Genomic DNA, 17,415 nt, shown 5'->3' on the forward strand with positions numbered 1-17,415 from the left:
TTAAAACATGGCACCAACCGACTTTCCCACAGGCCTCCCTATGTCTGGCAGAACTGCCTCCAAAGCTTGCCAAATGATTTCAGATTGTGCCCATCAGGGAGAGGTGTCTCTTACTCCCATTTTGGAGGTGAACGCTGACACTGGAATGGTTGGAAAAAATCCAGTTCCAGTGCTCAAGCCATGGGGTTACCTGGCTGCAGAGGAAAATGAAAGTAGCCATGCACAGGCCAGCTGCTTACAAACAGAGCCTGAAGTGATAAATGGAAGTTAGCTGTGGGGTGGGTACTGAGTGTCTGTTCCAGGGGCCAGAAGCAGTAATCACGGATGATTAACTGCCTTTACTTCATTAACAACTTTAAATGACTCTTCATCCCTGGGAAAAGTTGGGCTCCTATATCGGTGAGGTGCTTTTGAAAATTGGACCCTAGGACTTTAATCTTCCAAGATTATTGCTGCTGGCTGCTGGAATTTGCACCCTGTTACCACTTTCAAAAGTGACTTTGGGCATTGAGTGCTACAGGTATGGAAACTCCTAAGGCACATAGGTGCTGTTGAAAAAGTTTGCCTTCAGTCCCTTCCCAAAATTAAAACATTTGATCTCAGCGGAGTTAAACTTCCAAAACTAGAGCCCACCCCCCCACCTTTGGGATGGGTTCTAAATCCCAACTCAGATTTGGATCCATCAGTTGTAGCTCTTGTCCATCTCTCTGGGCTGGACTCAAACCCCTGCAGTTTAGGAGGGACTTAAAATCTGGATTAATGTTTTATTAACCATGAGCTGGAGCTTTCCATCAGTTGATCTTGCCGGTAGTACAATCCACCAGATCAGATGGATACATTCTTATTTAATGTGCTCTTTTTATGACTCAATAATAACCAGAATTGCTGCTCTAGGTGCATGATTTGTAGCAAGCATTCAGTGTACTAGTGCCTTAATGTTCCTGCTATTTATCACTCTGACTTGTAGCACAAGCACTATGCTGTATCATCTGTGGATGAATGGAAGAACTCAAGAGACTTTCTCTAGGGAGATATTAATGGCTTTTTATTTTAGATGGGAGTTACCCATGTGTTTAGCATTGAGGAGGCTAGACTGGCCTGACAGGTAAGTCTGACATCTGAAATGTGCTATCAGTCATTCTTCACCTTATCACAAATCCTTAGGGTCGTGGGTCTTTCAGATAAACAGAGTTAAAAGTATTGACTATTTTAGTAATGGATGAACTGCTTTTGGTAAAATCAGAATGGACTGGAGCTAGTCAGAAAATGAAAGTCTGTGTGAAACCTGGTCTGACATTTGTCCTAGCTTGTCGATCCTCGACACATGCTGCAAAGCCTGTTTGTCTGCAGTCTGTTGGGGCCAGGGAGGACTCTGGTAGGTGGGAAGTGTGGTTCTGGCTGCTGGCTTATGATCTGTTTTGGGGCCAACTGGGGCTCCTGGAGCAGTCTGGGTGAAGACCTGTGTGTGTAAAACATGTCGAGGAACCCACAAGCAGAGCATAGTTACACCTATTAATGGAATGTGTGATTCCTTCTCCCAGGTTCCCCACCTCCTCTGATCATCTGTCAATTTGTAATAACGCTGCTGGCTGACTGGTTCTCCAGCAATAGAGAAAGAATAATGTAGATCATATCCTGTCTGTCTTTAAAATTGATATTAAAATATAAGTAAATATCATGGAGATGCCAACCACCATCTGGCATACCATACGAGAGCTACAACTCAGTCAAAATGTATCATTATTGATTTCCTCTTTTCAAGGAATATAAACATTTTGCCAGCAAAATTAAGGATTTAATTAATTTTTTTAGAGAGCTGGAAACTAAAGGATATTTCACACTAGATTATAGAAATGTTAAAGTTTATCTTAACCTTCTGAAGATCCTATTAAGAGTTCTTGAAAGAGCCATTTTGAAATATCTCGGGAAAGGATTGGGGCAGGTACCATGGTTTTGTTTTGTTTGTATAACACCTAGTTCTGGTCCATGACTTGGGCTCCTATAATACTACTCCTTATAATAAACTCGGAGGAGTTGCAGGCTTTGCAAACAGCCTATTTTTTAGTTTTGCACAAAATTGTAAGAGTTGGCAAATATTATTCATGCAACCCATTGTCTAGCTATAGGGCAGCCTGTGTGGTATGGCAAAGCTAGAAGAACATCCCCTAAAGCCAGACTGGCACAAGTAGGTAGAGCTCCATACATCATTTAATCTTTCATTAGTCTTTACACAGGGTGCCTTTTTTCGCAATCAGTGTGTATTTTCACTTTCCTCTGCTCCACTTCTTCCTTTGTTTTCCAGCCTCTCCAAATCAGAGTCCAACTTTTAAATCCAGGATGTTCATGTGACTGAAACTATGTAAAACCAATTCCCCATCCTTGCTAATAGGAAAACTTCTGTTATTTGGATCTAATGAAAATCTTCATTGGATAATAAATAACTAGTGATACCCTGAGACAAACAGAGGTTTATCTTTTAATCTGCCCCTTAGTTACACGGTTGGATCAGTACAAGAAAACAACGACCAGGTGTGGAAGTTCCAGCGCTATTTCTTGGTTCAGGAGTACGGCAGCCGTTTGACTATTCCATTTCCCTTCGTCATCTTTGCCTACATCTACATGGTGATGAAGAAATGCTTTAAATGCTGCTGTAAAAAAGAATGCAAAGAGCCATCCATCTGTTGTAAGTAGGATTGTGTGTTGTTTCTACCCCTTGTTAGGGTTCCAGGATGAGCTGTACCTTTGTCCCCGCACTCATTCCCTTTGTAGTCATCCCTTCCCAGTGCTTGTACTTCTCTCCGGGTAGAATCCCACAACTGAATTTCACTCCTAGAATGGGTCACCAGGTTATGGCACCCCTGTTGACCCCCAGTGTCCTCAGCAGGTCCAACTGAGTTTTTTGGCCCAGGTGGCCCTGGATTTCTTTCCAGGAGCCTGCAGTCAGTGTGAAAGTTCAGTGGCAGAACACTTTGTTCAACACAAAGTATGTATTTATTCATAGGAACACAACAATCAGAGGAAGAGGGTCAAAACAACAAAAGGCCTATACTTATGTCCTCCAACCTAAACCTTAGCCTTACCTTGCAAATGTACCTTGTCCCAGGCAGTCAGTACCCTCTCACTCAGTCAGCCCCAGTGTGTCTCCATCCTGAGTTGATAGGCAGTCTCTTACCTATTTCAAAGTCCCTTTCTTTGTCCCAGATCATCTGAACCTGGTCAGTTGGGTTTATGCATCTCCCCAGGTGGGACGGAGGCAGACTTGTAGTAGTGGAGTTGTCATATTGTCCATTTGAGCATTAATAATTGAACTAGTGGATAGCTCAGTGGTTTGAGCATTGGCCTGCTAAACCCAGGGTTGTGTGTTCAATCCTTGAGGGGCCACTTAGGGATCTGGGGCAAAATCAGTAATTGGTCCTGCTAGTGAAGGCAGGGGGCTGGACTCAATGACCTTTTGGGGTCCCTTCCAGTTCTATGAGATAGGTATATTTATTTATTTTATTTAGTCATTGCCTGATTGCTGGGGTGTGTGCAGAGAGTTGAAGCTGGCATTACCCGTAGTGTTCCACAGAGCCAGCCATACTGCAGTCTCAAACACACAATATTCATAAAAACATTACATATAGCTCCCACATTCGTCACTCTCCCAAAGGAGCCAATTCTGGGCTGCAACCACGCTACTGTGTGCTGTAATCCTGTTGAATCTCACAAGCTAAGCAACAATGGGCTGGGGTTGGTATTTAGATGGGAGACCTTCCAGGGGAAACGAAATGATGTCGCAAGTGACTGTAGTAATTCAGTAGGTTGTCACTGTGTGCTGCTGAAGGTACCATGTTTCAGAGTAGATGTACAGTGGAGTCCCTAATTTCTTGTGATGAATAAACTTCCCACTGTGCTTAAAATCTAAGTTAAGACTTGTCCAGGACCTTGGGGCTAACACCGTACTTCTTCCTACCTACAACTGCCTTTTAAATTTGCAGTTGGACAGAATAGAAGTTTTTTTCATTTTCTGATCTAAATTGCTCAGATTTTTGCGGAGGTAAGCAGCTCCTGCATTCCGCCCCAACGGCTAAAGCAGTTCGGTGGTGGGTAAAGTGATCCCTGTACAGTCTTTATCCTGGAGGTACTGAGGTATAACTAGTTGATATTTGTAAAGAACTTTTAAAATAATGAAATTTTCACCTTTCAAGGTGCATATGGTGCTTAGTAGATTTCAGAGACTTTCTCCTTTAGGGCACTGATTCGGTTCTAGCCAAGGCCGGCAGTGGCTGAAAATCATTATTTGATGGCTGGGCAGCCTGGCCTGTATATGAAAGGAGTAAATCATTTCCTGTCAACATCAGAATTGGCAGTGGTGCGCTCCTGGACAATCTCGGATGAGGCTTGGGAGTGAATTGAGCCAGCAGCTCTCACACTAAAGTCGTCAACAAGATTTAAATACAAGATCACTTCCACTTTTTTTCCAATCAATACAGTACTTACCTTTTCACAGTTTTCTTCCCCCTCCCCTCTCCCCCCGATTTGTTGATTTGGGCACTTACATAAGAACAGCCATAATGGGTCAGACCAAAGGTCCATCTAGCTCAGTATCCTGTCTTCTGACAGTGGCCAGTGCCAGGTGCCCCAGAGGGAATGAACAGAACAGGTAATCATCAAGTGATCCATTCCCTGTCGCTCATTCCAAGCTTCTGGCAAACAGAGGTTAGGGACACCATCCTTGCCCACCCTGGCTAAGAGCCATTGATGGACCTATCCTCCATGAAAAAAGCAACAGAGAGTCCTGTGGCACCTTTAAGACTAACAGATGTATTGAGAAGCTGGGTACCCAGAAGCCTCCTGCTACAAGACAAGCCCAAGAAAGAAACCAACAGAACTCCACTGGCCATCACCTACAGTCCTCAGCTTAAACCTCTCCAACGCATCATCAGTGATCTACAACCCATCCTGGACAATGATCCCTCTCTTTCACAGACCTTGAGAGGCAGGCCAGTCCTCGCCCACAGACAACCTGCCAACCTTAAGCATATTCTCACCAGCAACCACACACCGCACCATAACAACTCTAACACAGGAACCAATCCATGCAACAAACCTCGATGTCAACTCTGCCCACATATGTACACCAACAACATCATCACAGGACCTAACCAGATCAGCTACAACATCACCGGTTCATTCACCTGAACATCCACCAATGTTATATATGCCATCATGTGCCAGCAATGCCCCTCTGCTATGTACATTGGCCAAACTGGACAGTCACTACGTAAAAGGATAAATGGACACAAGTCAGATATCAGGAATGGCAATATACAAAAACCTGTAGGAGAACACTTCAACCTCCCTGGCCACACAATAGCAGATGTAAAGGTAGCCATCTTACAGCAAAAAAACTTCAGGACCAGACTCATAAGAACATAAGAACATAAGAAAGGCCGTACTAGGTCAGACCAAAGGTCCATCTAGCCCAGTATCTGTCTACCGACAGTGGCCAATGCCAGGTGCCCCAGAGGGAGTGAACCTAACAGGCAATGATCAAGTGATCTCTCTCCTGCCATCCATCTCCATCCTCTGACGAACAGAGGCTAGGGACACCATTCTTACCCATCCTGGCTAATAGCCATTTATGGACTTAGCCACCATGAATTTATCCAGTCCCCTTTTAAACATTGTTATAGTCCTAGCCTTCACAACCTCCTCAGGTAAGGAGTTCCACAAGTTGACTGTGCGCTGCGTGAAGAAGAACTTCCTTTTATTTGTTTTAAACCTGCTGCCTATTAATTTCTTTTGGTGACCCCTAGTTCTTGTATTATGGGAATAAGTAAATAACTTTTCCTTATCCACTTTCTCAACATCACTCATGATTTTATATACCTCTATCATGTCCCCCCTTAGTCTTCTCTTTTCCAAACTGAAGAGTCCTAGCCTCTTTAATCTTTCCTCATATGGGACCCTCTCTAAACCCTTAATCATTTTAGTTGCTCTTTTCTGAACCTTTTCTAGTGCTAGAATATCTTTTTTGAGGTGAGGAGACCACATCTGTACACAGTATTCGAGATGTGGGCGAACCATGGATTTATATAAGGGCAATAATATATTCTCAGTCTTATTCTCTATCCCCTTTTTAATGATTCCTAACATCCTGTTTGCTTTTTTGACCGCCTCTGCACACTGCGTGGACATCTTTAGAGAACTATCCACGATGACGCCAAGATCTTTTTCCTGACTCGTTGTAGCTAAATTAGCCCCCATCATGTTGTATGTATAGTTGGGGTTATTTTTTCCAATGTGCATTACTTTACATTTATCCACATTAAATTTCATTTGCCATTTTGTTGCCCAATCACTTAGTTTTGTGAGATCTTTTTGAAGTTCTTCACAATCTGCTTTGGTCTTAACTATCTTGAGTAGTTTAGTATCATCTGCAAACTTTGCCACCTCACTGTTTACCCCTTTCTCCAGATCATTTATGAATAAATTGAATAGGATAGGTCCTAGGACTGACCCTTGGGGAACACCACTAGTTACCCCTCTCCATTCTGAGAATTTACCATTAATTCCTACCCTTTGTTCCCTGTCCTTTAACCAGTTCTCAATCCATGAAAGGACCTTCCCTTTTATCCCATGACAGCTTAATTTACGTAAGAGCCTTTGGTGAGGGACCTTGTCAAAGGCTTTCTGGAAATCTAAGTACACTATGTCCACTGGATCCCCCTTGTCCACATGTTTGTTGACCCCTTCAAAGAACTCTAATAGATTAGTAAGACACGATTTTCCCTTTACAGAAACCATGTTGACTATTGCTCAAGAGTTTATGTTTTTCTATGTGTCTGACAATTTTGTTCTTTACTATTGTTTCAACTAATTTGCCCGGTACCGACGTTAGACTCCAAAGAGAAACTGCTGAGCTTCAGTTTATTTGCAAATTTGACACCATCAGATCAGGATTAAACAAAGACTGTGAATGGCTAGCCAACTACAGAAGCAGTTTCTCCTCCCTTGGTGTTCACACTTCAACTGCTAGCAGAGCACCTCACCCTCCCTGATTGAACTAACCTCGTTATCTCCAGACTGATTCTTGCCAGCATATTTATACCTGCCCCTGGAAATTTCCATTCCATGCATCCGACGAAGTGGGCATTCACCCACGAAAGCTTATGCTCCAATACATCTGTTAGTCTTAAAGGTGCCACAGGACTCTCTATTGCTTTTTACAGATCTAGACTAACACGGCTACCCCTCTGATACTATCCTCCATGAATTTATCTAGTTCTTTTTTGAACCCTGTTATAGTCTTCATGTAACGACACAATGGGGGTGGCAAAACTATTAGATCTTAGCGGCTCTGTGTTTTGATGGGTTAAAATCTAAGAGGTATAGGCCAACACCCCACCCCAATCTGACCCACTGATATTTATCCTTGCCCTTTATTTATGCTCCTTCAGCTAATGACGCTTGGGTCGGCACTATAATACATTATTCAAGGACAGCCTGTAAGCAGTGCTCACTTCTCCAGCGGCTCTTCTGCCCTCTGGAGATTGATTGAAAAAGAAAACGAATACTCCTCTGACCACATGGCTGTTGCTGCTGCTAAGTGAGCTCTATCAGGAACACGTATATATAGAAATCCATTCTTGGCTTTGGGTAAGGCCTCCTAACAGTTCTCCCTGCATTTATTCGGTCAGCGAGCACAGATATGAATTGCTTTAACAAGCTTTTCCGACAAATTGGCTCTTGTCTCTGGTATTCTCCCAGCTTTTTGTAAAGTGCCATTCATAAGAGATGAGAGAGAAGAGAGCTTCAATTAATTGACAGGCTTTTTCCTATACATCAGCAGCATGGCTTTTGCCCTGCAGCATTGATTGAAACTCTTACTTAGTTTAGGGAAAAGTTACTTGTAGAAAATGTGCAGATCCCCTGCACTGTTTGTGGGTTTGGTTGCCCAAATCATCAGTGTTGCAAATGGCGCTTAGCTTCCACACCAGACAGATGATGATCTGACCATAGAAACTCCTGCTGAGCTGATCTATAATTGATTTTGTACTTCTAGACCCAATGGGAGGACTTAATTAGAGCCAATTTGTGGCTGCTCCAGCAGAGTTGTGCTGCTGGTAAAGAGCACTGGGGGCTGCTTACTCCCTGTGCAGTAGGCAGCCATAATGCTCTCGCTCCAGCTCCAGTGCAAGGAGTGGAGAAAGGTGGCCAAGGACTCACTCTTGTGTGGGGTGGACTCCCATTGCCGTCAGAGGGATTCGGTGTGGGCACAGGGGACTGCTCATAGGGAGCAGCTTGCAAAATCAGGGCTTAAGTCACCTGGCAGCCCTGACTGAGGCAGAAGGCCTAGTTAGGTTGCAGGTCCCGGTCAAGCACCCCCCATTGGCCACTCACTAGACTGCCGTGAGGGAAACCAGCTGCTGGGTTCCCCGGTGTGTTAAGCCTCTGGAGCCTGAATGGAGCCCAACCGCTGGCCCAGTCCTGGGGTCCCTAGGCACCCACTTGGGGTGCAGATCCTCTGTCTAGCACCCCCTCCTCAGGGCTGGAACCTGCTGTCCAGCTGCCTAACCCCTGGGCTCAGTGCTGACCCTTTAGACTCCCCTGTAGCTTAAACACACCCTTTCCCAGAACTCCCCCACAAGGTGTGAGCTTTCGGGTCCCTGTTGAACTCTCTCAGAAGGCGCATGGTAGCTGTGAGGTATATAACCCGTACAGACCCCTTGCCAGTCTCACCATTGCTCTTCTTCTACTTTACATAAAGCACAAGGGAGTGGGGCTCATCTAGAACATAACACAAATCCTAACCGCAGTTGCCCCTCGAGAATGCTTAGAATCATAGAATATCAGGGTTGGAAGAGACCTCAGGAGGTCATCTAGTCCAACCCCCTGCTCAAAGCAGGACCAATCACCAGACAGATTTTTACCCCAGATCCCTAAATGGCCCTCTCAAGGATTAAACTCACAACCCTGGATTTAGCAGGCCAATGCTCAAACCACTGAGCTATTCCTCACCCCCCATTTGGATTCAGGGGACTGTCTGGATTCAGGTAAGCAGGCAGGGTCCCCAGCCTCATAAGGCATCTACATTCTGGCCCCCTCTATTTTTATAACCTTCCAGTCTTCTCTGTCAGGTGACACCCTCAGGTGACCAGAGACTCCTCCGAGGTGACTTTGTTACCAAGGTGACCTCCCTCCCGTAGGATGACACAGAATGATTACATTGTGAGGTTCCCCAAATTGTCACACAGCATCACTCGTATGTTTGATGTTTGCCTGAAGCTGGAAAATTCACACTTCATTTAAAACCTCCCCAAAACTGAATGCTTCGAAACCTAAAATATTGTGTCCATTCGGAGATTGGAGTGGAAATGTGAGTCAATTCCTCTTTTTAATACAAACCCAGTTAGCTTGTCCCGTGCCTTGACCAGGCAATAAAATACATTAATGTTCTATTTACATTATCGCTGCTAATTTTCTGTATGCAGAGAAATGAATTCCGTGAGCTCTGGTGAACAGAATCACCGGCAGGCTTTTTCACATTTCAAAAGGGTAGAGGCAAATTAAGTTAGTCTAATGCCTTTTTGTATTTCTCAGGCTCAAAATATGAGGACAATGAAACGCTTGCATGGGAAGCAGTCATGAAAGAAAATTACCTCGTCAAAATCAATTCCAAAGCAAACGATTCATCAGAGGAGTATGTCTGTTTTGTCTCTCTGCTCGACTCTTAGACGAAACTGCACTTCTGCAAACTTTTTATTTTTAATAAGAAAAAGAAAACCTTTTTTTACATTTAGAAAGTCTGCTTATACACTAATATATTAATAAAATCAGCCTAAAACAGTTCATCCATTCTGCTTCAAGTAAAATATTGGAGATTTTATAATCCATTAGCATAGTGCAGGTTGGTTGCCTAGGTTGTTAAATTTTCATTACAATTTTGCAAATTTGACAATATGTGCTGAATAGATTTATTTATGTACAATTACATACTAAAAATGTCTTCCATTAGCTTGCTAGGGTGAACTTGGGCAAATCACCTCTCTGTGCCTCAATGTTCCCATCTGTCAGGTGGGGATAATCATAGAATCATAGAAAATTAGGGTTGGAAGAGACCTCAAAGCAGGACTAACCCCAACTAAATCATCCCAGCCAGGCCTTTGTCAAGCCGGGCCTTAAAAACCTCTACGGATGGAGATTCCATCACCTCCCTAGGTAACCCATTCAGGTGCTTCACCACCCTCCTAGTGAAATAGTTTTTCCTAATATCCAACCTAGACCTCGCCCACTGCAACTTGAGAACATTGCTCCTTGTTTTGTCATTGGCCACCACTGAGAACAGCCGAGCTCCATCCTTTTTGGAATCCCCTTTCAAGTAGTTGAAGGCTGCTATCAAATCCCCCCTCACTCTTCTCTTCTGCAGACTAAATAAGCCCAGTTCCCTCAGCCTCACCTCATAAGTCATGTGCCTCAGCCCCCTAATCATTTTCGTTGCCCTCCGTTGGACTTTCTGCAATTTATCCACATCCTTTCTGTAGTGGGGGGACCAAAACTGGATACAGTACTCCAGATGTGGTCTCACCAGTGCCGAATAGAGGGAAATAATCACTTCCCTCAATCTGCTGGAAATGCTCCTACTAATGCAGCCCAATATGCCGTTAGTCTTCTTGGCAACAAGGGCACACTGTTGACTCATATCCAGCTTCTCGTTCACTGTAATCCCCAGGTCCTTTTCTGCAGAACTGCTGCTTAGCCAGTCGGTCCCCAGCCTGTAGCAGTGCATGGGATTCGTCCGTCCTAAGTGCAGGACTCTGCACTTGTCCTTGTTGAACCTCATCAGATTTCTTTTGGCCCAATCCTCCAATTTGTCTAGCTCACTCTGGACCCTATCCCTACCTTCCAGTGTATCTACCTCTCCCCCCAGCTTAGTGTCGTCCGCGAACTTGCTGAGGGTGCAATCCATCCCATCATCCAGATCATTAATGAAGATGTTGAACCAAACCAGTCCCATGACCGACCCCTGGGGCACTCTGCTTGATACCGGCTGCCAACTAGACATCGAGCTGTTGATCATTATCCATTGAGCCCGAAGATCTAACCAGCTTTTTATCCACCTTATAGAATCCTTACTTTTTTGACTTTTTTGACTTGCTGGCAAGAATACTGTGGGAGACTGTATCAAAATCTTTGCCAAAGTCAAGGTATATCATGTCCACCGCTTTCCCCATATCCACAGAGCCAGTTATCTCATCATAGAAGGCAATCAGGTTGATCAGGCATGACTTGTCCTTGGTGAATCCATGTTGACTGTTCCTGATCACCTTCCTCTCCTCCAAGTGCTTCAAAATGTATTCCTTGAGGACCTGCTCCTTGATTTTTCCAGGGATTGAGGTGAGGCTGACCAGTCTGTAGTTCCCCGGATTCTCCTTCTTCCCTTTTTTAAAGATGGGCACTATATTTGCCTTTTTCCAATTGTCTGGAACTTCCCCCAATTGCCATGAGTTTTCACAGATAACAGCCAGTGGCTCTGCAATCACATCAGCTAACTCCCTCAGCACCCTTGGATGCAGCACATCCGGCCCCATGGACTTGTGCATGTCCAGCTTTTCTAAATAGTCCTTAACATGTTCTTTCACCACTGAGGGCTGCTCACCGCCTCCCCATATTGTGCTTCCCAGTGCATCAGTGTGGGAGCTGACCTTGTCTGTGAAGCCCGAGACAAAGCATTGAGTACTTCAGCTTTTTCCATATAATCTATCACTAGGTTGCCTCCCCCATTCAGTAAGGGTCTCACACTTTCTTTGACCTTCTCCTTGTTGCTAAGTTACCTGGAGAAACCCATCTTGTTACCCTTCATATCCCTTGCTAGCTGCAACTCCAATTGTGCTTTGGCATTCCTGATTACAACCCTGCATTCTCGAGAAATATTTTTATACTCCTCCCTAGTCATCTGTCCAAGTTTCCACTTCTTGTAAGCTTCCTTTTTGTGTTTAAGCTCACCGAAGATTTCTCTGTTAAGCCAAGCTGGTCACCGGCCATATTTGCTATTCTTTCTGCACATCAGGATGGTTTGTTCCTGCACCCTCAATAAGGCTTCTTTAAAATACAGCCAGCAATCCTGGACTCCTTTCCTCCTCATATTAGCCTCCCAAGGGATCCTGCCCATCAGTTCCCTGAGGGAGTCAATGTCTGCTGCCCAGGTTGACACCCACTTCTACTTCTCCTACCAATTCTTCCCTCTTTGTGAGCAGCAGGTCAAGAGGAACATGACCCCTAATTGGTTCCTCCAGCACTTGCACCAGGAAGTTGTCTCCAACACTCTCCAAAACTTGTCTGTGCACTGCTGTATTGCTCTCCCAGCAGATGTCAGGGTGATTGAAGTCCCCCATGAGAACCAGGGCCTGTGATCTGGAAACTTCTGTTAGTTGTCCGAAGAAAGCCTCGTCTACCTCATCCTCCTGTTCTTGTGGTCTATAGCAGACGCCCATCACGACATCACCGTTGTTGCTCTCGCCTCTAAACTTAACCCAAAGACTCATGCTTTCCTCCTTTTTCAAAGTGCTTTGAGATTCATTGATTAAAAGTGCTATGTAAGAGCTAGCAATCATTTTTACATAGATTAATGGCGCATACCAGACATGTAACCATGAGAAATAAGGTTATACATAGATTGCGGGGATTCCAAGCTGACCAGAAATCTTTACTAAGTACTACTAGTAAATGGGGTCTCCAATTCTTTGTTGGGACTTGAAAGGTTAAATATGTCCTAAGGCTACGGGTAGCTTCACAAATTCTTTGTCAAATCCTGACACTTGGCTGATCAGCCTCAGAGTTCTTTCAGGAATCACCTCAGCATTTTTACAGCAACAACTAAGTCAGACAAACTGCCAAGAAAAAAAAAAGCATACAGACCAGAATCAGAGAACAAAGTGATCAAAAGGCAGAGGGGCAGATTTTTAAAGGTATTTAGGTACCTAACTCCCATGGAGACCACACATGCAACTTTATTGAACATGCTACTGAATATAAAAAGCAACCCTCCAATAGTATCTAGGTGTTCTCCATTTCCATTTTTGGCATTGAAAAGCTGGTAACTTTGGGTGGAGGGTTTCAGGCTGGAAGATTCTGTTGTGGGTGGGTCAGCTTTTGTGGCCTGCATCATGCGGGAGGTCAGACTAGATGACCATATTGGTCCCTTCTGACCTTAAAGTCTATGAGTCTATGAGTCTATGAGTCACTGGTGCTAGGGCATGCAGCTTTCCTGTTGTGGACATTCCATCCTTAAATGCATAAGTAAGACTTGCCATATGCTGCTCAGCATTAAGTTACAAGCTAGATGTATTCAAATTGGGGTGGCCAAATTTTGAGCCAAAAAGGGTCAGGTAAGAAACTTGCCAAGAGCAAAACTGACAGTAATTTGTACAGAGTTACATTAGATGTGATCAAAACCAGGTGCACACAACCATAATGACTTGTCTCATCCTGGAAAGATGAATGGGAACTATTTGAGTTCCCAGGCAATAACACCTGCAGTCAATATCAGCCTTGTCATTAACCTTCAGCTATGTGCATTCAGAGTAGAAGAGCATTCTAGGATCCAAGAGCCATAGTTTTCCTTGGTCCACATTTTGGGTGCTCCTATGTGACTAGGTGTCCTGCTTTAAATTAACTGTATGTAATGTTCTGCTGCACAGTTTGACACTGAATCAAGGAGTAGGTGCCAATCGCTAGTCTAATTTTTAGTCCCACAAGACTCATTTTAGTATTTGTCATCTCTTCACAGGATGGCACATCGATTTAGACAACTGGATATGAAGGTACTTTGTTTTTGATTGGTCTGGGAAATATGTGTCTATGTGATATGACAGTGAGTGGCATATATAGAAACTGGACCCCTTTATTTATGTACTGTTTACACTTAACTGCAGTCAGATATAATTTTCTTAGGGCTGTACTTCTAAGGTACTGTCCTGTATTGGGGGCAGAGTAGAGGCACTGTGCCTTAAGCAGAAAACTTTGTGTGTGGCACAGATATCTGATAAGGTTACAACAGCCACATGAGGTCGCTTAGATGCTCGGAAGCATCTTGTTGTGCTGAAGAATGAAGGAGCAGATATTTTCTAAGCTCTGCAAATGTGGAGAGAAGCCACGCTGTGCTGCTGCTTCTAAGAGCTTTATTGGGTAGGATTTAATTTCTAAATAGTGCCTTAAACGTGCTTCAATTTCAGGAACTGCCTCAGAGCAATGTACCTGTCAGACCCATTGCTTGATTACTAGAAAACCACTAGAGAGTTCTAAAGCAGAAGGGAATCTCAGTGTTGCATAGTAACTGAACAAGGTGTCTCCCCCATTGTAAATACACTTTGAAGGCAGAAACTTCATGCGGCACTGTGCGCTGTCACCTGTCCAGTTAATTCCATCAAGCAAGATTCTGATCCCCCTACAGCACCTTATCCATGAGTAGTCCCACTGATTTCCCAGGAAGTAAGTGATGTCTCAGTGAGGGTAAGGGTATTAGTTTGCTGTGTGTGCATCTGAGTGAAAGAAGCATTAGAGGAAACAAGTGTAAAAACATAACAGTCTTTACAGTAGACTGGTTTCCACAAAACTCCAATGACCAGATCTGTGATCCTGTCTCAGGAGCCAAGGCCGATTCAGAGTAATTTGGAGTCAGTTGGTTTCATGATGCCCGCTTGTTAAATGCGTGAAATATGTATGCATTAGGACTCACTACATTTATTACATTGATGAACATTGTAATGGTTGTTGTCCTTCCAAATGGACTGTACTGGGGCAATGTTTGAAGAGGCACTTCTATTGCTGACTAGGGCTATTTCGCTGTGACAAATAACTATAAGCACTGCATTGTTTATCCGCACAGCTGAGTTTGTCTGGTAAATGCAAATAGCAGTTGGCTAATGCTCAGTCACTAACAGCTGGCATTCAGAGGGGAACCAAAGAAACAGGAGCTTAACTTGGAGGTGCCATGGGAGTTATTGTTACTGTTTTACAGCCATTCCCAGGCATTTTAAAGGACTTACTGCTTATTTGCCTCATACATCTCTCTGGCTGTTATCCAAGCTGCAAAAATGCCTTGGAATAAGCTAGGCTGACTTCGAACTAACATGAATCTTGATTTGTTTTTGTTTTTAGCTTAATGATCTGAAAGGCCTTCTGAAAGAGATTGCTAACAAAATAAAATAAAAGCAACTTGAAAGCAGAGGCGGCAAACCTCAGCAATGTAAGCTCACTTTATTGACTAACATACAAGAGAGGATTTAATCAGCATCTCCAGTGCTTAAATGCATCTGTCTAAGAGAGAGGAAGGGTTCCATTTGACAGTGGTTATTGATGCTTCTATTTATACCTTCAGCATTGAAAAGGGAACACTAGGCCCTGGGTTTCTGTCTCACTTGGTCATTCTGGATTAGATCCAAGGATATGCTAGCACCATCTTTAATTTTCAGATGGTAATTTTTTAAAAACCTATTAAACCCCATCAGAATTGTCTTGTTTTGACCCCTTGTTTGCTGAAAAGCTCCAAGCTGTACCAGTTTATGTATTATTTATACTAGAGGCCCCAACTGAGATCAAGGGTCCCATTGTGGTAGGTGCTGTACAGACACAATGAAAGTGCTTGTCCTGATCAGCTAAGTCAGGGATCAGCAACCTTTGGCATGCGGCCTGCCAGGGTAAGCCCCCTGGCGGGCCGGGCCAGTTTGTTTACCTGCCGCGTCCGCAGGTTCGGCTGATCGCAGCTCCCACTGGCCGCGGTTCGCCCTCCAGGCCAATGAGGGCTGCAGGAAGTGGTGGCCAGCACATCCCTCAGACCGCGCCTCTTCCGGCAGCCCCCATTGGCCTGGAGCGGCGAACCACAGCCAGTGGGAGCTGTGATCTGCCGAACCTGTGAACGCGGCAGGTAAACAAACTGTCCCGGCCCGCCAGGGGGCTTACCCTGGCAGGCTGCGTGCCAAAGGTTGCCGATCCCTGAGGCTAAATCAAAAAGACAGACCCAAGGGGATGAGAGAGCACGGATTATTTTTTAATATGGAGATATACCTATCTCATAGAACTGGAAGGGACCTTGAAAGGTCATCGAGTCCAGCCCCCTGCCTTCACTAGCAGGACCAAGTACTGATTTTGCCCCAGATCCCTAAGTGGCCCCCTCAAGGATTGAACTCACAACCCTGGGTTTAGCAGGCCAAACTATTATTCCCTGGGACTGTGGCATAGAATGTAATTTACCTAAAATGACATGGGAAGTTTGTAGCAGAGCTAGGAACTGAACCAAGATTTCCCAAATCCTAAGCTAGTACGCTCACCAACAAGGCCATCCTTTCTCTCTCAGCAAATTGTCTACTTCCTTTGATAGGTTTCCTTATTCTTCTTCAGTTTGTGATTGTCAGGCGTTACTGAATGGTGTGAGGGAGTCAGAGCCCTTGGGATAGCAAAAGGAATTTGAGATGCCTGACGAAAAGGCTAGAGTGATGTAGAACAACATCCAAACTAGCAATGACTGGCATCTTCCTTTGCAGAGAAAATGGAATAAGAAATGTGGCTGTCTGGAAGTGAGGACTATCTGGAATTACTATGTCAAACTAAACTTTAAAGCACAGGTGGGCAAACTATGGCCCTCGGACCAAATCTGTCTCACCAACTGATTTAATCCGCTTCAGACGAGGAGCGGGGTTGGGAGCCGCTCCACACGCGCGTGCCGTGGCTCCGTGTGGCTCCCGGAAACAGCGGCATGTCTACCCTCTGGCTCCTATGCAGAGGCGCGGCCAGGGGACTCTGCGTGCTGCCCCCGCAGCTCCCATTGGCCAGGAACTGCAGCCAGTGGGAGCTGCAGGGGCGGCGCCTGCGGATGGGGCGGTGTGCAGAGCCGCCTGGCCGCACCTCTGCGTAGGAGCCAGAGGGGGGACATGCCGCTGCTTCCGGGAGCTGCTTGAGGTAAGCGCCGCCCAGAGCCTGCATCCCTGAGCCCCTCCCGTGGCCCAACCTCCTGCCCTGGCTCCAGCCCTGATCCCCCTCCTGCCCTCCGAATCGCTTGATACCAGCCCAGAACACCCTCCTGTACCCCAAACCCCTCATCCGCAGCTCAACCCCAGAGCCTGCACCTCCAGCGAAAGCCCTCACCCCCCCATGCCCCAACCCCTGGCCCCAGCCCTGATCCCCCTCCCGCCTTCTGAACCCCTTGGTCCCAGCCTGGATCACCCTCCTACACCCCAAATCCCTCATCCCCAGCCCCACCCCAGAGCCCGGACCTCCAGCCTGAGACCTCACCCCGACACCCCCCCCAACCCCCTGCCCCAGCCGTGATCCCCCTCCTGCCCTCTGAACCCCTCATTTCTGGTCCCATCCCAGAGCCAGCACCCCCAGCCAGAGTTCTCACCCCCTCCTACACCCCTACCCCCAATTTTGTGAGCA

The 17,415-nt window shown here is 45.3% G+C and overlaps 1 protein-coding gene across 2 annotated transcripts in view; it reads left to right on the forward strand.

The window, feature by feature from the left end:
- Nucleotides 1–15,192, forward strand: part of TRPM8 (transient receptor potential cation channel subfamily M member 8) — a 73,256-nt gene extending 58,064 nt beyond the window's left edge. For both annotated transcript variants that reach the window (XM_065413047.1, XM_065413049.1), the window contains exons 21-24: nucleotides 2,493–2,683; nucleotides 9,586–9,685; nucleotides 13,772–13,805; nucleotides 15,142–15,192. In XM_065413047.1, coding sequence (XP_065269119.1) covers nucleotides 2,493–2,683; nucleotides 9,586–9,685; nucleotides 13,772–13,805; nucleotides 15,142–15,192 — 376 coding nt within the window. The remainder of the gene's footprint in view (nucleotides 1–2,492; nucleotides 2,684–9,585; nucleotides 9,686–13,771; nucleotides 13,806–15,141) is intronic.
- Nucleotides 15,193–17,415: the final 2,223 nt, after the last annotated feature.

The sequence above is a fragment of the Emys orbicularis genome, chromosome 11 (genome assembly GCF_028017835.1).
Source record: "Emys orbicularis isolate rEmyOrb1 chromosome 11, rEmyOrb1.hap1, whole genome shotgun sequence".
Classification (NCBI taxonomy): Eukaryota; Metazoa; Chordata; order Testudines; family Emydidae; genus Emys; species Emys orbicularis.